The following is a 22870-nucleotide window of genomic DNA, read 5'->3' as shown; positions in this document are numbered from 1 at the left end:
AGTTGGATTATGGCATAAACAGTACTCGGGAAGCATCAAAGGGCAATGCTTTAATGCTATGTTCAACATTTATAATGATATCAAATCATGTGCCCTTGAAAGCAATGAATTTTTTTCCTTCATGTAAAAAAGGTGTAAGACAAGGGAAAAATTTATCTCAATTATTGTTCTTCTTATTCCCCAAATACTCTTTTTTACTAGTAAATGTGTGTAGATGATCCACTGTATCCTCCATGCAAACTTACTCTGTAAATATTTTAAACGTTATGTTACTTTTATACGTTAATGACAGTTATTTTTATACGTTAATGACAGTTATTTTTAAAAGCAAATGATAGTTACTTTTATACGCTAGTGACACTATACTTGTCGCATATAATCCTGCAGATATTCAATAGACTCCTGATATGTTTAGCAGATATCGCGATAATCGGAAACTTACAATAAATATCGAGAAAACATACATTATCATATTTGATTAAAAAAGAAGCAAACATATACATTTAAGGTATGCAATGCTGATATTGATGTTGTTGATGAATATCAGTATTTTGCCCTTATATTTCACAAATTTCACAGGAATGTAAAACTCATTAATGACACCAATAATCGTGTATTTGTAACTAATAAGGGTATTCATTTACTTAAAGGCGCATACACAATTCATATTTGCCTATTGATTGTCAGCTGAAACTGTCTGACCAAACCAATATACCGACTTTAACATATGCTTGCGAAATTTGGGGATTTATGAAATCTAATAATGTCGAAAAGTTCATCCTTCTTTCCTCAGAAGTATATTAAATGTCAGTAAATGTACCCCTCTATATATGGTATACGGCAAATTTGTTTCCTCTTTATTATCAACATTAAAAGTCGCATGATAAACTACTGGACAAGACTGGTTACTGGTTATGATGACAAAATATCTTATCGTGAGTGTTTTCTCTAATGCAAACACTTTGGTGACAAGTCCTATGACAAGAAATATTTACCTGAAGTAAAATCTATACTAGATTATGTTGGGTTAAGGTACGTATGGAGAAATAAATGTTTTGGGTCAGTTCAATGGTTAACAAATTAAGTACAACAACGATTAAAAATCAATACATAAAAACTTGGGCAGCTAACATCATACGTCATCTAAAGGTCCTAACTATAGTTTATCTAAACCTAGTTTGGATTTAGAAAGAAAAAAAATTATTTCTCATTACTAAATTAATATATCTAACAACTTAACTAAGCTTAGAAGTGCATATCATAGGTTTCCCATTGAAATTGGTAGATTGGCTAATATTCTCTGCAAGTCTCAAGAAATAGGGGATGACAATCTGATTAAAATCAGTCTCCACTGTCCTACGTGAAGTTATGACAGTGACCGCTAAGGGGTCATGTTCTGGTGACTTAAGTTATTACCATAATCACCAATTCAATCAGAAGTAGCTGAATACCTTCGTGTTTGGGGGACTAGCACTATGGCTGAATATTATCAGCGTGTGCCGAACGATTTGATTCACGAGTCATTTTTCTGAAAGCTGCTTTTTCATTGGCTAATTCAAAGGTCACAAGAACATGACCCAAAGCGGTCACTGTCAGATCTTCACGCAGGATAGTGGAGATATGATTTGAATCAGATTGTACGTGATGAATCTTGTTCTTATTTTCGCGAAGAAAGACAAAAATGTATACATCATTTTTACATCTCCAGGACTAATGTTTATAAATATAATCAATTAATAAATACATACAACGTACGACTATTAAAACTATTTGCAGGTTTTTAGATTGTGTTTTCCGAATTTTGTAATTCTTGTTAACCATTGTGTAATAACATCACACGCTATATTCATGTTATTTTTCTTACATAACTCGTATGTTGTAAACTTTACAAGCGGAGTGCAATAAAGTCTTGTCTTGTCTTGGCATTGTCTAAATCGATCTTATTAAGGAACATACAATACATCACCAGTCACCAACTACAACTGTTCACAGACAATTACTGTTTATTACTTTAATCTCAGTTCCAACTGGCCGCTAGCAATCTTCTCCCAGACAACGTGTGATCTGTTATAGTTAAAGTCATACAGGTCATGTAGGCGTTCAACACCGATTATTTCAGTAATGCGTGTCTTTTTTCAGATTGATTCTACATACTTTTACATGGCAATTATTCACTTTATTTGCATCATAATACAGTCATAATCGTTTGGAAGGCCATTATTTACACGCCCCGAGAAGTAACTTGTTTAAGTACGCGGACAGTTTAGGACGAGACCAGTCTAAAGGTGTGATCCAGTACAATCCGTATTGAATGTCGCGCACTGTGATGTCGGAATGAAAGCTACGTATTTTAGTGATCAAATTCACACTACCGTATATTGTGACAATTAGATTCGACGTGCACTTTTCTTGATCCAGTTTAGTACATGGCCACCACTGTAAAAGTCCAAAGTGATCGATAATTTTCGTCTGGAAGTTTGATAACAGTTAAGATGCATATCATGTAATAATCAGGAGTGGATTCAGTGGCGTCGCTAGGGGGGTGCGCGGGGTACGCACCGCACCGGGTGACACCATCTCAGAGGGGTGACACCAAAATTAAAATTTGCAAATTTTACAGAGAACACACTGCTCGGTCTAGTCGGATTTCATAAGCGGATAACCGATCATAGTTAAATACATGACTAGCAGGCACAGCAGTGGCGTCGCTAGGAGGATGCGGGGGGTGCGGACTGCACCGGGTGACACCATCAGAGGGAGTGACACCAAAATGACATTACTAAGGATTCTGTATGGTCTGTTACGGAAGGAGGACCATGGGGGTGACACCATGAGCTACCGCACTGGGTGACACCAACCCGACTGACGCCACTGAGTGGATTGACTTTGGTTAAGATAAACTGGTATTACATTTTAAAAGAACAATTTATATTTAATTTGATTCAAGGCATATACATGACCTGCACTACTTTTACTATACATGATTAAGTCTGTTGCGCTAAGCCCGCTAGCCTTAGACGTCTGTTACCATATTGGTTAAACACATAGGCAGCTAACACTTCATGCCATGTGTAAATTCAATGTTTAATTACTTCGTTACTTTTCATCAAAACTGAGTCAAAGTTTCCATAGTAACCGAAAATATATTTCTGAAAAAGTGATAAAATGTTATAATAAAAATTTGGGTTTACGGAAAAATATGGATTCTTGAGAAGCGTAGTTAAATCGATCACATTTTTTGTGAAGAAAAAAAAATTGTTTTAAAAACTAAAACAAACGATACCAAATTTACATGTCCAATCTGCTGCCGATAAATACTGACAACTCCGTACTAAAGCGCTCTCCGTCACGGATCACTGCCATCTCACCTATGTCTGCGTGGGTTCGAGTCTCGGGATCGGCCTTATGTGGATATGTGAGAAAGCTTGCCGGTAGCTTCTCGTGGGTCGGTGGTTCTTTCTGGGGGTTTTCCCGGGTTTTTCCTCCACCATTAATACTGGCCGCCATGTATAGCCTATCTTGTGCTGAAAAGTGGCGTTAAACCCTATAACAACAACAACAACAACAACAACAACCGTAATTGACACCAACTCCTTCGCATAATACTCAAATACCAGTAGATATGGGCCTAACTTTAAAGACATGGGTGCGCATTCTAAATGGATAATAATAATATGATACTTCTCTGTCAGAGATACTGATTGGTGTAGTGTTTAAAAAGATAATTACAACTATTTGTTCCCGTCAACAATGTTATTTGAAATTAGCTCTATTCATTCATTATCACTGTAATAAAATGGAAAAAGTGTTAGGAAAGCAGGAATGAAAGAAAGAATTACTATATTGGTTTTGATTTATGTAAATACTGATGAAAAACATAAAACATAATTTCTATGCATTCTTCTGTGTGTGTGTGTGTGTGTTTATATCAATTTCAGAAAGTAGATTAAAAATATACAAAAAATTCAGTTTTATAGACAAAAGCTACACGGGATTGGTTAACAAGTACCAATCTACAGACAGTGAAATGCATTAATAGAATACATCGGTAGAATACAAAAGACGATCAGACAAACTTACATACATCCATACATACATCCATCCATACATACAAGCATACATACATACATACATACTACATACATACATGCATACATACATACATACAATACATACATACATACATATATCCATACATACATGCATACATACATACATACATACATACATACATGCATACATACATACAATACAATACATACATGCATACATACATACATACATACATGCATACATACATACATACATGCATACATACATACAAGCATGCATGCATACATACATACATACATACAATACATACATACATACACACACATACATACATACATACATACATACATACATACATACATACAAGCATGCATGCATGCATACATACATACATACATACATACAATACATACATACATACACACATACATACATACATACACATACATACATACACACATACATACATACATACATGCATACACACATACATACACACATACATACATACATACATACATACATACATACATACATACATACATACAAGCATGCATGCATGCAGACATAGAGACATGCAGACAATAAAAGATGGTTGAACTGATGAAGGGAGAAAGACCCGATACATAAACAAGTCATGTCCAAAAATATCTATCACTGAGGTCTACACCGTCTTTATAAATACTATTTGTTTACCTGGTAATGGCCCAGAAAATGAAATTTCCGATGTCTCTTGTATGTAAATACAATCAATCAAATTTATGGCCATTCGAGGAAGTACAATATTACTCCATGTCGTGGCCTAAGGCTCGTGATTATAGAAAAGAAACACTAAGGTATGGTGATTTTATTTCCAAGCCAACGTTCGAGACAGGTGTTGTTACTTTATTTCTACAAATTCCTTGCTGTATTTCGTGATGATCCATCCGTACAAAGTATTGTAAAAGACTTGTACAATAGGGTAAACTCAACTACCTTGTCGAATGTCTGTACGTGTGAGATGCCTTATGATCGCGTAATTTTAATTTTATTTTACCGCTGACTGTTCCAGATTTTACCAGGAATGTATCGACTTCGGATGCGATAGTAACCACGGACTATGAAAATATCCCTAAAATCGCCCGTGATGTTTCTTGGCGGTGTGTGTGTGTGTGTGTGTGTGTGTGTGTGTGTGTGTTACTCATATGATGAAGCTGTGAGTTTGATTTACAAAGAAATTTGCTGTTTCATATTTTATTATACTCTATGTCCCATAAATATCCTTGAATACTAGGTCCCCTATTTTACTTTATGGAAGGCAAGCTGGCAGCTGCTCATTCAACCAAATTGTTCAACCAGACATGTAGAGAACTGCACACACAAAAAATACTGTAACATGAACGAGGCCCAAGAGAACCTCTCTACCGAGTGAATCTAGTCACACCTGCTGAGGACTGGTTGATGTTGATCTTACCAGGATTCCGTGTGCATCAAGACAACAGCGATCAAAGGAAGGGTTCTTAAATGCACTAATACAACAAATAATTTTCCTCTTATCAATGGCCGTATATATACGAGACCCTAATTTCACGCTTGCACATTTGTTTTCTTTCTTTCTTTTTTGTTCATGCTTCACGTTTGTATGATTTATCAGTATGATTTCCTAACCTGATGATCGGTATTTCAAGCCACAGACCATCAAACATTACCCAGAGAATTATTCCTATCTCAATTAACCTAACACTTTTACGTGAGAATATTCAAGACTTTCTTCAATAAAGAAATCAGGGACCAATTACAATGTTATTCCATAAAGTCTCGTAAAAACTGTGCTGTCTGTTCCAAGTAACTGGCTGTATTAATTCGCTGCTTTAATTACGAGCGCAAGTACTGATACAGTGGATACTTTCGGGTTGTTATTTCCCGTTATTTTGACTTTTGTTCAATGTCGTTTCAATAAAGACAAATTGTGTTCCATATGTAAGATGTATAATGTTACCATGGACACCAATGAGATGTGACTCGTGTGTACTACATTGCGCATCATTTTCATTGTACACCTGTGTATACCGAAGATGACAATGCCAGGGATCCTCTGGTGGTAACCAGGTTAGAAAATATACACTGATGAAGAAAAACAACAACATGTTTTGTGTAATTTTTTATATCTCTGATACTTTTCATTTTTTTTAAATTTGTGGGGGTACAAACAACCGGGAGGTTAAGCGAATACTACAGCATCATTGGCGGCAATATTGTATGTAACATTGGCAGCAATTTCATCTACGACAAGCTAAACACCGTATATAATATTAAAGTGAAAACCCAATGTTGATCTGTCTTTTCGGGGAGAGTAATGATAACTGGATTCTCTGATGGTCGCTGGGTTGCCATTTTCATTGTCCATGTGGCACCGTATCCATTTAGGACCAACTAGACAATGTGGTAAAGTTTCATGGCAATCCTTAAAGTAGTTTTGGATAACTGCGATAACAAACGTTTGTTCCAATGACAGAAAATTTAAAATCACATCATCCCAAAGACTCTTCTAGTCAATGAAGCATGATGCATAGCCATTGGTGTTCGATATGAGGACCTTAAAAACATCTTGACCACAATTGTACAAAGTTTTCAATGGAATATAGCTTCGAATTTAGATTCAGATTCGTAAAGGTATAAAATATGAATTGGTACCTAAATCACTCCTCTAAATTCCAAACTGGTAACTAACAAACCTGAAAATGTCAAGTTAAGGAAAGGTGTTACCTATGCGTGATTCTTTATAGTACAAAAAAAAAACTGATTTAAACAGAAAGCAATTAGATGACAAGATGAACAAGGTAATGCAACATGCCCTACCTGTGGCAATAAAATAACTCTTCAAAAACACGTTTTATTTTTCAAAGTTCCATTTATTACATAAAACAATAACCATAGACTGAATTCATATAAACACTGCATTCACAGTCAATTTTTACAAACAATTTACAACACTTAAAGAAATAAAATAACAATGTGGACCATCTCAAGATTATTTAAGATTGATTCACGCCAACCAGACTGAAACAAATAGTCTTCAAACATGACCACAAAAATTAACATCACAACAAATTTATACCCAAATATCTATAAAAATGTATTAAATGAATATAACAATGAACCATGTATCATAATTCACAATACACAAATATAAATGTTCATGCATCTAAGATGATTTTAGTTCCATCTATCTTGTCTATTTGTGTGATAACAGATGCAAATAAAACCGACGAATATAAAATGTAGTCGTCCACAATATATTTGTCAAAATTCTGCAACTGCTCTTTGATCAGTAAATAGTTTCTCATAACTAAACGTTTTTACATGGTCAACAAAAACAGAGTTTACAATAAACGTAATAGTCATCAATGACAAAATACGATCTTGATGACGTTAGAAACTTTCTACTTTGCTACTGATATTAGATACAATTTTTCTTAAGATAAAACTCTGAATTATGTCCCTTGAGCTGTGCCGAGTTCCTTCATGCCATCTACACTAGCACAAAATCAGTTCTGATAGATCCTTCTCAAAACTTTTGACAAACTTTGTTAAATACAATTACATTTTATGTTCTTCTATAATTTAATACAATTCAAAGAATTTTTTTAGAACAGATTCCCAACTGTTTATGTTCATACCATCTAGTCATATCTTTCTGTTTTTCTGACAAATTTATATTGTAGAATACTATACTTACTCTCATGTCGAGTCCAAATTCAAACGGCACAGGCACAGCACTGTCATCACATAATGTACCAGCAGATCTGGGTGTATTCAGTTTATTAGGGTAATCAGTAGAACAAACAATATCAACCCTGATATGTCAGTGCATTATGAAACAGATCATAGTCTATGTTGCTTTAAGCTGGATCCAATTTATATCCGAGTAGACAATGATTATGATCATAATGAGAAATTGATTATTTTCCACGAGATCTGTCCTGTAATAATTAATGTAATACTGATCCACCATAATGTAACAATGATCCACCACAATGTAACAATGATTCACCTTAAGTGAACTGTGATCCATTGCTACATTTTTAGGCTCAAATAAACAGTAACACAAGAAAGAGTAAAAACAAATTTTGAAAAATATAATGTAATAATTTATTTCCCTGGAAAAGTTCTGTAAAAATGAAAATATTAACTTACGGTTTTAAGAATCAATTCAAAAAATAATACAAGAATAATCCATGAATAAAATTTTAGAAGTCCTAATGATAAAATTTTCTAATGATTTCAAGTTCGAATCCCAACAAAGTATCCAAGATGGAAGACGATGATGTATGCTGTAACATGTAGTGTGTTGAAGTCTACAGTTCCTTGTAGAAACAAGAAATATCACTCGTTTTGGAAATCCGAATAAATTTTTATAAGAGCTGTCTTTGTTCATGAATTTCATATGAGCACACATACTTTCCAGAAGAATTTTTTTTAATCATTTTGAATCCAAGTAAATTGAAATAACTTTAAACAGCACAACATATGCTTTCCAGTGTAAGATCCCAACTAACTGAGAATATGTATCTAAAACACAGGTTATACTGTATTCTAAAATGCAGTTTTGAAAATCCCCAATTGCAAAATCAAAAGGGGGGTCACATGATCATGTTTATATCATGTACGCCTAACATGACCTTGATGAAAACCAATAATTTTACCCTAAGAAATAAATTTAAAGAAAATGTTTACTCTTAAATCACACAGTCCCATCATGACCTTGACAACAACCAATCATTTTAAAATAAAAAAAGAACTTATTTATGTGGCTGCTACTAAAAGGGGTCCTGAGTGGCCGAGTGGTCTAAAGCGCTCTCTGTTATGGATCACTGCCATCTCACCGCTGTCTGTGTGGGTTCGAGTCTCAGATTCGGCCAATGTGGGTATGTGAGAAAGCTCGCCAGTAGCTTCTCATGGGTCGGTGGTTCTTCCTGAAGTTTTCGCGGATTCTTCCTCCACCATTAATGCTGGTTACCATATATAGCTATTGTGAGATGAAAAATGGCGTTAAACCCCACAACAACAACTAATTTTAAAAGGTCAAAATTTGGTTGTTTACAAAAGAATGATTCAGGTCAACTGATTTTCTGGAAAATATCATCTCCAGTGAATAAATTTACATTATAACAGCATGTAATGGAAAATAATTAAAAAAATAAAACTGACAAACAAACAATTAGATTAAAATAGATGTATATTAAATCAAATATAATTCAATCAAATATACATAACACCATCTTAATGTAATATAGTGATCCACCTTAATGTAATAGTAATGTCATAATGTAATAGTGATCTGCCTTAATGTAATAGTGTTCTGTCTTAATGTAATATTAATCTGTCTTAATGTAATAGTAATGTCTTAATGTAGTAGTGATCTGCCTTAATGTAAGTGTTCTGCCTTAATGCAATAGTGATCTGTCTTAATGTAATAGTAATTTGTCTTAATGTAATAGTCATCTGCCTTAATGTAATAGTGACCTACCTTAATGTAAGTGTTCTGCCTTAATGTAAGTCTTCTGCCTTAATGTAATAGTGATCTGTCTTAATGTAGTAGTGATCTACCTTAATGTAATATTGTTCCATCTTAATGTAATGATCCACCTTAAAGTAAGTGACCCATGTTAATGACCAACCATAATGTAATAATGATTCACCTTAATTATGATTAACATTATTGTCATAATTTTAATGTGTGAAACCCTTCTTTGTCATTTTCATGTCCTCAAAAAAAAAATTCTTCTTAAAAGAATGACAAATAAAGTGTAAAATTTTTATTCAGAGATCATGCTGGGCTTTGCCAACATCCCATGTTGTAATTTATATTCCTTACTGGCAACAAAATATACCATCTGGTGATTTTTTACTTAATATTACTGACTGCCTAAACTTGCAACGTTGGGTCTGGAATAAAGAAATTCAGTGGAATAATGAAAGAAAGCAGCAAACTTGATATAAAATGCACTGGAATTTATCTGTTGTTAGATAAACAAATTCTTAGTTCATATTGACAAACCATCATAACAATGCATTGTTATATCATAATCAGCTTATTATGACATCTAGCCCAAGTACTGTATGCTATGAGATCTCAGCATCAGGTTTTTATTTAAACATTTTTGGTAGCTAAGATCACCAGATGAGGCATTATCTTATAATGGATCTTTTGGACAAAATACTGTCAGATTATTAACCGCTAACTAGTAATTAATATATTTATTTTGACTGACCTCTGTATGTGGATGGTAAGTAAAATTCCTCTTATTTTCACTCATACAGTTAAACCCTTCAGAACAGAACAGAATACCTGTGTATTCATCATCTGTTGGGCCTTGTAAAAAAAATAATTCTGATGCATGCATGGAAGGCAGCATCACTCTGCTATCAGAAATATCACCCCCATCCCATATGGAGATTTACTTGTTGGTCTCCTTATGCTACTGGGACTGGCTACAATTGACAAATTTGTGAATTTCAAAGGTGATCAGTTTTCTTTGAAGTTTCAGCAAAATTATCAAGTTAACCGAAGATAGGGTATCTTGCAATGAAGTTTGCTAAACTTTTTAATTTGTTCAAGTTTTCAATTCCCTATCAATATCCTCATCTCCTGGGTAGCCTCGTCAAGATGATACTATCTCCAGCTGACCAATTTAAGTACAATATACACATAGCATGTAAACAGCAATAGCCTTGTGCTATTTGTGACAAGTGTGACTTATTATGTGATAATTGGATATTGATCAAAACAAAGATTACAATTTGTAAAAAATAATGTTATTTGTGTTTTCTAAGGGGATGTGAGTCATACATGAAGCTTATAGCATGTGATATATATACTTGAATTCAAAGATTTATTAAATACAAGTACAGTACAACAGTTATGGATTGTACAACACAAATTTAAGTTGTCAATATACAAGTGTTTTTTTAGAGTAGTTAGTCAAAAGCACTTTTTTTGCACCCACTTTTATTACCTCCCTACCCCCCCCACTATATGTTAGGTAAATGTATCATTTTCTTCAACTGACTGACTTGGCTGGTTATAACATGGCTCGGTCTATAACACGGTTGGGTTCAAAGGACCCCAAATATCCTGTTATAGCAGGGTCACATTGTGCCACAATGATTAATATCATACTGCATTCATTTGATGTAACTCTGTCCATCATAAATCATTCTAATGAGTTCAACAAGTGCTTATCCAATGAACATATATGAAGATTTAGTTATAAGTAAGAGAAATCCAAACAATAAATTACCATTGGATTTGTCATGGTGTTAACCTCAAAGCTGGCCATCAGGAACCATGGTAGATCAGTTGATGCTGTAATACAAGGGTCATGGGTTGGTACCCACCAAGCCCCTTAGGGTCCATTTCCTTTGCATGACATAACCAGTACTGCTTTAAAGTGCCATTAATACAGATCAACCAACAAAATGACGTTTTCCATCGCAAACACTATGACAGCACATACTTTTACCAAAACCAAAGGGTGGCCCTAGTGGGGAGGTGATTAGTCAAATTCACTCGCCTTTACAAATCACTAACATTACATCTCTGTACAAATAGGTTTGAGTCTTGGTTCAGTCAACAACGGTATTTGAAACAAAAGGCTTGACATCTTCGAACACACTGGTGGTTCTTCCAAGTCTTTTTCTGGGTTCAACCTCCACCAAACATACTGTTTTCCATGTGTAGCCTATCATGTGCTGAAAAATGGCATACAACCCACAAACACCAAACCAAACAGAACACAAAATCTTAAATCGAAGAAATATGTTGGCATGTGAATAACTAAGAATTATCCTTTGAAGGAACAATGCACAATTAAAGGTATACAAATGTAACCAGACATAAACTTAAATATTAGCATGATCATTTAAGGAAGATAAACTCAGTACATTAATGCATATGACGACACCAAATAACACAATGTACACAAGTATGTACCATGTAAAGTTTCCAAAAATATTCTACAATTTAACGACACTAAAATTGGTCCTGCTATAAAACTGTAAATTCAATGTCTTCATGATGATTTTCATGAGATGTAATGCCTCTTGTGGATCCAGATTTGTGATTAATGAATCATACTGTTCCACTCTGACTTAAGATAAATACTATAAAGCAAGCTTCTAGCAGACCTTAATGTCTTTGGACACATTGCTTACAGTTGACTGGCCATTGTAGCTGTTAATGAGCTTCATCCAGCTGAACTTAGTAACCTTGCCATTTTCTTCTCTGAAACAAAATAAAACAAGCAAATATACCAATCTACATAAAAGACATGAAATCAAGAAGTAACAGACACATTCCTATCCTGTTCACACACATATATGTGTTGCAATAACAAATGTCAGATTCACTGGTCTATGGGATGAACATGTTCAATTTGATTGAATTCTATAACACTGTTTCCATTTTTGATTGAATCTCGTAAACTGTCCATTTGTGACTCAATTTTGTGACAATGTTTCCATATTTTTGACTGAATTTTGAAACAATGTCCATTTGTGACTCAATTTTGTGATAATGTTTCCATATTTTTGACTGAATTTTGAAACAATGTTTCCATTATGACATCACCAAAATAAACCCAAATGTTAATTGACACAATGCATGCTTTCTTTAAAGCTCATTAACAGTTCAAATAACTGCCCTACTACCAAAATCTACCTGAATTATCTAGTACAGTGGTCTCCCTCTTATATGGCCACCCCTTCTGCACTGGGAAAGTGGCCTTTATAAGATGGATGGCCTTTCCAGAGAGGGACTTTATTTGTGAGATGTGTATGGATATGTGTATATAGTAGGAAAGCTATATATAGGTTAAGGCAGTTAATATGTTCTATTAAAAGTAGCATTAATTATTAAAATGTTCTTCTTGTCTTAAGAGCAGAGTTATTTCAAGGTGACATAAAATTAATAGTTCTTATTCTTAGGTGAGAAATGTGAGTGGGATATTGTTGGTATACACATTACAAAACCATTGAAAAATGTTATTTAAATCTTGGCACATGTGTTGTTTCGTATTTAAAATAATTCTCTTTCCATTTACTCCATTTTTTCACTGCTACGGAATATTCTCCTTATCTTTTACAATCTTTTTTATTTGAATCTTGCCAAAACAAAATCTTTTGGCAAGTGAACTCTCCTTATTGTCGTCAAGTGTAATAACTTTTACTTTTCCTTCTAAAGTGTTCTTTGTTTACGTGATGACATGTTAAAGTTTTGTAATGATTTATTCCTATGTTGCTAATTGTACAGTACTGCAATTTATTTTTGCAGAAACTTTTGTAAATGAAAAACCTTGTTATAAAGGAAGTGATATGTGTACTGTCATTGATTTTTTTTGGTCTTGTCTTTCTATCTGACCATGTTATGTTCTTGACAATTATGTCCGGTCATAATTGGCAATTAAAAAAACAAAACTAAACAATTACTGCATGAAGGCCAAAGCTCAATTATTGTTGTTCATCCATTGAGTCGACAAGGATCACTCTAGTCATCCGAGGGTTGGAGGGGCTGGTTCTGTTCTGTGCGTGTGCAGGTGGCTGATGAGGCCAATCCTTGCACGGAATGTTCGTTTGCACACGGGACAAGGGATGAGTTGGACATCTCTAGGATGGCACGCCTTTTTCTGGCTTGTCTCTTCAGCTCTGCACCTGTTGTCCTGCTAGATTTGCACAACTTGGAGCCTTTGTCTACAGAGTAATGCCAAATGATTTGATCACTTGCTGTTTAGTTCCAGGAATCAGGGTTTATGTTGAATGCTTTCAATGCAGCTTTCAGATTGTCTCTGAGTGTTTCTTCTGACCTCCGTGGAATAGCTGTCCTTGCTGTAGCTCATCACAGAACAGTCTCTTAGGCAGCTGGTGGTCTGGCATGCGTACAACCTGTCCTGCCCAGCATAGGTGGGACTGCATACAGATGGTGTGGATGCTGAGGAGACCTGCTTGGGCAAGCATGGTAGTATCTGGAAACTTGTGTGAAAGTGGTTCAGCTTCCTGGTGTGGTGTTGGTACACCGTCCATGTTTTGCATGTGTGAAGTAATGTCGGGAGCACAACTGCCCTATAAATTAGTTTGGGTCTGTATGCTGATGCCTCTTCTATTTTAGACGTTGGCATACAGTCTGCTGAAAGCTGCACTCTGGTAATGTGGAGGTTTATATTGTCATCAATAGAATTGCTCTGTGACAGTGTGCTGCCAAGGTAGGTGAAGTGGTTCACTATGTCGAGTTTTTGGACATTGATGGTGATGCTCAACATAGGGCTTCCCATGGACTGACTGATGCAGGACTTCACTCTTCTTGGTACTGATGGTGAGACAGAAGCTTGTGCAGGAGCTGGGGAACTTGTCAACACTGCAATGCAGGTCAGGTTCTGAGCCAGTGTTGAGGGCACAGTCATCATTAAATAAGAATTCACTGATGGTGTCTGTTACAACCTTGGTTTTCGCTTAAAGTCTCCTGGGTTGGAACAGTTTTTAATCTGTACGGTACCTGATGCCGACTCAAACATCTCCATCTTTGAAAGCATTAGTCCGAACAATAGACTGAACAGTGTCGCTGTCAGAACACAACCCTGCTTGACGCCATTGGTTACTGGGAATGGCTCAGATGTCTCTCAATCATCTGGGACTCATGCCTGCATGATGTCATGGAAATGCTGCACCATGGATATAAATTTTCTCAGCCATCCTTACTTGTCCGTTACTTTCCACAAGCCTTCTCTGCTGACTGTATCATTTGTCAAGTCAATGTAGAAAAAGTCAGCATTTTGCTCTTGTAGCAAACACCATGTCGATAGTCCATGCTCTTTCCAGAATCCACACTGGCTTTCTGGCAGGAGTCCCTGGGCAAAGTGCATAGTGAGGCAGTTCAGTATGATTCTGGCAAGTATTTTTCCTGCGATAGAGAGCAAGGATATACCCCAATGTCACAGGCCTGGCAGTTTCCTTTGCACTTATACAGGTAGATTATGGAAGCGTCTTTGAATACCACGGGGATCATCTCTTGCTGCCACATCAGTAAAAGCAGTTGGTGGAGCCTTTCTATCAGGGCTGTGCCCCCTTCCTTGTAGACTTCAGCTGGGATGGAGTCTGAACCAGGGGCTTTTCCACTGGAGTTGACGTATCAATTTCTGTGTCTCGAGCAAGGTTGGAGAGTCATCCAGTTCTTTGTTGATGTGTAATTGGGGCAGATGACTGACGGGTTCGTCATTGATCAATGAAGGGCAATTCAAGACAATGTCAATGTGTTTAGCCCATCATTGAAGAATCTTCTCTTTGTCAGTAATTAGTGTGTTCCTGTCTGCACTGAGAAGGGGGGATGATCCAGAGGATGTAGATCCATACACTTCTTTCAGTGCATTGAAGAAGTTCTTCCTGTCATGCCTGTCTGCATAGCACTGGATTTCATCAGCTTTGTTGCTCAGCCACGTGTCTCGCATCTGACGGAGTTTCTGCAGTACAGTTCTGCATAAAATTATATTGTTGTATGCATTTTTTCTGGAGGTGGACTTGGGGTTTATGAGGTAGGTTTGATGGAGGCAGTGTTTCTCATCCAGCAACTGCTTGATCTCATTGTAGTTCTCATTAAACCAGTCTTGGTGCTTTCCGGTTGAGGGTCCTAGGATTTCCAAAGCTGTGCTGTAGACCAGCTCTATGAATGCTGCCCAGTTGGTCTCCTCATTCTGACTGTCCAGAAGGGTGGCTTTCAGACATTCTTCCAGGGCAGCCAATGTCTGGTACTAGTGCATTTCAGCTTGGTGATGTTTTGTCGTTTAGAAGCCTTCTTTCCCTGAGGGCGTCTTTTGGGTTGAATGTGGATGTTGAGCTTGGTGATGATGAGGCGGTGGTCTGTTCAGCAGTCAGTGCTGCACAAGGACTTGGTCACATGCACATCCTGCCTGTCCCTTTTCCTGACAATGATGTAGTCAGTGAGATGCCAGTGATTAGAGATAGGGTGCATCAATGATGTCCGGTTATGGGTAGGGTAGGTGGAAGACTTAGTGATCAGCAACAGTTCATACTCGGTGCAAGTCTGGATTAAAGGAGACCATTTGCTGTTACATTGACCCACTCTGTGCTTTCCTTGCACTCCATCCCAGACAATGTGATCACAGCCTACACTTGCATTGAAGTCGCCAAGAATGATGAGCTTATCTGCCATTGTAATATTCAGCAATGACGGAGTGAAGATTGTCATAGAACTTGACTTAACTTCATCCGGGTTGGTCATGAAGCGTAACAACTGATAATGCTTTCTTCCAGACAAGAGTTTCATGGTCATGAGTCTGTCAAAACATTTCCGCAAACATCGGCATTAATGTTATAATAACCTTAGTAGTACATGTACTTTAGCCAACACTTCTTTCAGTAATGAAAACCTGACATCTGGAAACAGACATTGTGAAAGATAATTGGATTACTTACCTTACTGTAATCAAATATTGGTTCTGGACAAAAATTAATTATAAAACGTGGTTGCTTATGAGTGGTAAACTTTTTACATCTGTGCACTAATTTGTTGGCCACTGGTTACATTAGAGGTGTCACCTTTCTTGAAGGGTACTTTTGAACACAAACTTGTTGGTGCCAAGTGATTCTGGCTGCAAAGAGAGGGTGGCTGCTGGTCGGGTGGGGTGGGGGGGCTGTTCATGAGGGGGGCCACTGTACAGAGTTAGTAATAGTTACAATCAGTGACATAGTGGTTTTCAGATCTAAGCCTGTAAGCATAATTTGTTGTTTAGATAACTGTTTTGGTTTGCACAATTGGTGCCATAACATCATAAAGGGAGTTTTGAGGTTTGAAATTACAAAAGTGCAACTCATCGGTTAGTGAAACTGGGGAGTGAAAGACAAACTATAGAACACTCTTCTATTCCATCCTTTGGGTTTGAGTACATAATGGATGGGTTTATAGCTTTATGTTGACCATTTTGTCATTCTGATTATATATGCTTCATTCTATGCATGAATAGAGAATAACAGTGGCTCATTGAAGTCCAAACTCACAGGGCAGATGGGAATGAGATCTGTCTACATTCCACCTTGCCTTATCAATTGACACTATTATTTTTTCTTTCTTGATTGTGGTGTACATATGTGAAAAAAATTCATTAAACTTTGTTGGGGAAGGATGAATATCATGTCATTAAATACATGTATCTCTATTTACCATTCTTTGTGATTGAATACAGTAATAAAGTCATGCCATTCAATTATCACAATTTACCATTCTTTGTAATGGACTATAGCAGTAAATCATGTCATTCAGTTAACACAATTTACCATTCTTTGTAATTGATTATAGCAGTAAATCATGTCATTCAATTATCACAATTTACCATTCTTTGTAATTGATTATAGCAGTAAATCATGTCATTCAATTATCACAATTTACCATTCTTTGTAATTGATTATAGCAGTAAATCATGTCATTCAATTATCACAATTTACCATTCTTTGTAATTGATTATAGCAGTAAATCATGTCATTCAATTATCACAATTTACCATTCTTTGTGATGGACTATAGCAGTATATCATGTCATTCAGTTAACACAATTTACCATTCTTTGTGATGGACTATAGCAGTATATCATGTCATTCAGTTAACACAATTTACCATTCTTTGTGATGGACTATAGAAGTAAATCATGTCATTTAGTTAACACAATTTACCATTCTTTGTGATGGACTATAGCAGTAAATCATGTCATTCAGTTAACACAATTTACCATTCTTTGTAACGGACTATAGCAGTAAATCATATTCAATTATCACAATTTACCATTCTTTGTAACAGTCTATAGCAGTGAATCATGTCACTCAATTATCACAATTTACCATTCTTTGTGATGGACTATAGAAGTAAATCATGTCATTCAATTATCACAATTTACCATTCTTTGTAACAGACTATAGCAGTAAATCATATTCAATTATCACAATTTACCATTCTTTGTGATGGAATACGGCTTTGAGAGTCCGACTAAATGATCTATAATTAATGTTACTGGACTTTTTGTTTCTTTTTAAAGATGAATACTATTGATGTAAGGTTAAGAATTGTAAGATTTTTCCAACCAATCAAAATCCCCAATTCATTGAACATTTTGGATTCTATGTTTGATACACTTATATTGCAACTATTTACTGGCTGATCCAAATAATGACAATGGGCTGCAGTAATACCAACACATGCCTTAAAAATGCATACAAATATTTTTCATTAAAACTTACAAAACAAATCACCGAGACCACATTTCTCAATCCCTGTACATACCCAGAACATCCTGAATTTTTGGACCTTACTTATAAACGTCTGATATACCTTTGCCACTTAAATTATAATCAATATAAGGATTAATCTAAAAACACATACTTTTATTCAGCATGGATACAGAAGGAGGGATAATGCCCCTCCAAAATGGAAAGCTCCTAAATCAGACTAAGGGGGCACTCATCAGTTATCATGTACTTTTAAGAGAGTGACATATGTAAGGTGAAGTTGTCTGCATTTATAACATGCACAGTGGAGAGAATGTTGGCATACCTCTATGCTACTTTGATGTAATGTGTCTAATGATATTTTTTTGGATATTGTACTTGTGGAAATTGTACATGATCTAAGCATACTGCTAACTAAAATGACTGCTCCTTTGAGCTCAAAAGATCAGCCTGAATTAGTCTAAAGTACACTATCTGTAACAGCTATTAAAATAGGGAAAATGAATTTTGCCAGACTAGACAATACCAGCTTCTGAAAGTGTAATGAATGAATTACCAAATATATAAAATGTAAAAAAGTTATTGGCTCTTTTTTTTAATACAATTTACCACTGAAGTTCAGGAAGTGAAAATGACCACGTGGAGCTAGCACTTTTTTGAAAGGTGCACATCTGGAGTAAGGCCAAGCTGTACAATCTATAACCCATATTACACCCATCAATCATACACCAAAATAAAGGGAATTAAAGATTCTTTGAATTATACCTAAGATATACAATGTCTTTTTTTCTAAACAGCCAGTATAACCAGTGAGGAAAACTGGGGAAATTCTTTTCCTTTAAAATTCTAACCCTATGCAAAATACAAAACTGTTGAGTGCCACCTATGGGAATCTGCTCTTCCAATACATACTTGCACATTGGAGTCACTGAGGCATCTTTTTAATATAACCTCATCAAACTAAAAATATATAAAAACTATTTTTAAGTGCACAGTGCATTTATTACACTGAACGTGGTGAATTAATGTAGCACTGGCTTCTGATTTTACTCAGATTAAGGATACTGTACCTTGTCTGACAAGATCTGCCATTAGGTTTGAACTCATCTGCAGTGTATTTTGTAAGAGGATAATCTTCCCTATAAACATCTATAGATTCAAGGTCATTCTCTTTAACCTTGCTGGGATCAAATTTGATCTGACCTACAAATAGGAAAACACATATAAACAGATGCAGAATCAACGTACTGAAAACACTGTTGTGTGTGTGTGTGAGATTTGAACTTTTAACATAGCTTTGACAATTTTCAGTTATATCGCTACGATGTCTGCAGTGTGGCAGTTTACAGTGATGTCTAGCACTGGGGCACATTGATGCAGACATGTAGCATGATGTTACACCCAGTCACATTATTCTGAAACCAGGCTGACCAGTCCTAACACTAACCTCTTCATGCTGAGCATCAAGTAAGGCAGCTGGAAAACACTATTGTAATGATACACAAGTTCAAGTGGAAAACATAATTCAAGAGATAGTGGCATTCCTAGTCCATTATATTACCATAAACATACTGCTATAAATAATCTTTATATTTTTTAATTTTTTTTTATTCCACTCAAGAATTTATATTACTATCTGAAACATTAACTGAGAAATTAATTCTCATGACTTACTTTTCATATCATCATTTTCTATTATAGTTTCAAGAATTACAATCAGTGGAATAATAAAAGGGAGATACATATTATGGTTTACTCATTTGCCATCTTTGAGTTGCCTCCCTTGATACATTTAAAAAATTTTAAAAAAATATTATTATTTAAATACTGAATTCATTATTTTGCTGCTAATGTTTTAGTAAGATCATACAGTTTGTTACTTTTATTAGTAATACAAAATATATTTTGGTAAAAGAGAATGGATTCTATGCCACAAACATTAAACATTCATAACTCTAATTCTGAACATCACCTGAAAAACTTGCACAGTCCCAGAATAAAAACTTGTATTTTTTTGTAGTGCTTAAAACAACTGGAAATCTGAATCCAAAACGTGTCCACAGCACTGATATTTTTAAAATAGTGAAATCATTTTGTAAAACACATATTATCCAGAAAATTTGGTAATCAGGAAGACTGGCACATCATGTGTCATGGACCTGCAAACTTCACTAATCATATTACACTCCTGGGTGATTTTCTTTCCATGGAGTTTTCAAGGACCGTTATTATTTTGGCAATAAATACTGAATTAATAAGTTTCTGGAATAGGAGGTATGAACATAAGATTTATTCTAACTGGACCTAAATTGTTACTGTGTACATATATGCATCAGCTCACATATGATTGTAATTCAATTTATAACTTTTGAAAATGTTCTTTATCCACTCCAGACATGCTGATGCCATAAAATTGACATAAACATGGGATTTAAGACTGAAAAATATTATGTATTGGTTTCAAGGTAAATGTTAGCTTTGCATAGCAGAGAGAGAGAGAGAGAGAATAAAATGTGATGCAAAGTGGGGCAAAGTGACACTGTCAGCACTGTTGTACTTTCTCATCCTCCAGACATAGGTGCAAAACAGATTAATTACAAATGTAGTTCTGTAAGATGTATCTCTTTACATGATTTGAAATCTTGCTGTACATACAGACCAAATGCCTATGAAATGACGAATTCATGTTTTGAAAGTGGCGAATGCTAAATGCAGAATGACAAATGATAAATACAGAACAAAACATTAATGAAACTAATTTCAGGCTTTGCCAGAATTCCAGCCTCTTCTGACCTCTAGAGGTTCTGACCTCTAGAGGTCATACTTAAAATGCAAACATAATTCAAATGAAAAATGCAGATTGGTAAAATTACTGGTTCCAGGGTCTATATAATGAAATATTCTTATTTTCCTGCTTTGATGTTGATAATTATACAGGTAAAGATTTTTTTATACTGATGCTTATGTTATTTTTGTGATGTCTTTGCATTATACACCAACTATAAAGAAAGCTGATTCTTTTCTTCTATCTTGTTCTGACTTGTACTATATAAATTTTACTTAAAATATTACCTTGATCGATGTTTCCCAGAAGTGCTGCCTTTTCCAGCAATTGTTTGACAGACCAATGGCTTGGAATTCTAGGAAACAGAGGTTTGACATTCTCTTCCATGTAAAATCCTAAGAAATCTAGCAGGCACACGAATAACTGGTTTTTCATCAAGGATTCTTGTTCACTGCTGTATAACACCATTGGGATAGCCATCTTCTTCACTGTTATGAGAAAAACTGGTTTATCGTTTATCCAAAATGAGATGAACGATCCAAGTTTTATTATTGTTTTTCTATTGCAGCAGCATCTTACAAGTACTATATGAACAGCACTGTCATAATGTCATAACAACAGGATGAGAAAATAGTAGAAACAATTAAGAGGTACAATATGATTGTTAAATATAAATCTAGAAAACAAGAGTCCTTTCAAGGGACTGAAGGTCCATAAAGAATTTCTAGAAATTCAAGAAAAGGCCATTTCTTCTTTCTAACTGCTGAGTGCTGAAACCACCTCAAATATTCTTGAGCAATATGATTTTCAAATTAGCTGCTATGGCTGCAGATCAGCATCATTTCATCTAGGGCAAACTAGTAACAATCAGTAACAGTTTTGGTGCAAATATGATCTTTGTTACAGCCATACTGAATGTTTGCAGGGAGCCATTTTTATTTTCAATGGTGAAGACCCTTGTGGCGATATAACCCCTAATTCTGAAAAAGTTATGATAAGATTTTCAAGATGCACATCACAGTGGATGAATGTTGAAATGGCAACATTTCATTCAGAATGAATTAGCCACCATAAGAAGTCTTCTGGTGAAAACAACATCAATAATTTGACTTTCTATTTAGGAGCAGCAATACAATTTTCAAGATGGCTACCATGTTTAGCCATATTTGAGGTCAGATTACCACCATTTTCATTCAGGATCAGCTAGTTGTATGATGATTATTTATTTTCTGGTGAAAACTCCATGTCAATATGACTTTCCATTTAGAAGGAGTAGAAATAATACGATTTTCAAGATGGCCACCATGGTGAATATACTAGATGTCAGATTAGCATCACTTTTATTTAGAACCAACAACAACAACAACAAGGCATCATAAAAGATCTTCTGGTGAAAACCTAATGTCAAGATAAATTCCATCAAGTAGGAGTAACATTAAGATTTTCAAGATAGCCAAGAGATCACTGCAATTTTAATTTGCAACAAACTAGGCAATGTAAGTATGTTTGTAAAAATCACATGCTGATATGACTTTCCATTCAGAGAGGATAACAATAAAATGATTTTTAAGATGGCTGCTGTGGTGGTTGTACTGGATGTCAAATATGCACTACTTTCATTTATTCATGCACCATAAGATGTCTTCTGGTGAAAACCACATGTAGATATTATTTTTCATTTAGAAGAAGTAGTGATTTCAATATTTTCAAGATGGATGCCTGAGTTGAAGTATTTAATGTAAAACTGGAACCAATATTATTTAGGATCCAG

General features: G+C 35.3%; 1 protein-coding gene across 1 annotated transcript; it reads right to left on the bottom strand.

The window, feature by feature from the left end:
• Nucleotides 1-6929: 6929 nt before the first annotated feature.
• Nucleotides 6930-21581, bottom strand: LOC149800096 (protein timeless-like). Its single transcript, XM_089959664.1, has 3 exons — nucleotides 21387-21581; nucleotides 19385-19517; nucleotides 6930-12319 (listed from the first exon to the last, which is right to left on the bottom strand). Exons 1-3 carry the CDS (start codon nucleotides 21577-21579, stop codon nucleotides 12214-12216), a joined length of 432 nt encoding a protein of 143 aa, XP_089815790.1. The 5' UTR covers nucleotides 21580-21581; the 3' UTR covers nucleotides 6930-12213.
• Nucleotides 21582-22870: the final 1289 nt, after the last annotated feature.

The sequence above is a fragment of the Sinohyriopsis cumingii genome, chromosome 5 (genome assembly GCF_028554795.1).
Source record: "Sinohyriopsis cumingii isolate HCF-2022 chromosome 5, ASM2855479v2, whole genome shotgun sequence".
NCBI classification, from domain to species: domain Eukaryota; kingdom Metazoa; phylum Mollusca; class Bivalvia; order Unionida; family Unionidae; genus Sinohyriopsis; species Sinohyriopsis cumingii.
Note: the sequence above shows the minus strand (reverse complement) of the source record. Positions and strands in the feature narration are given on the sequence as shown.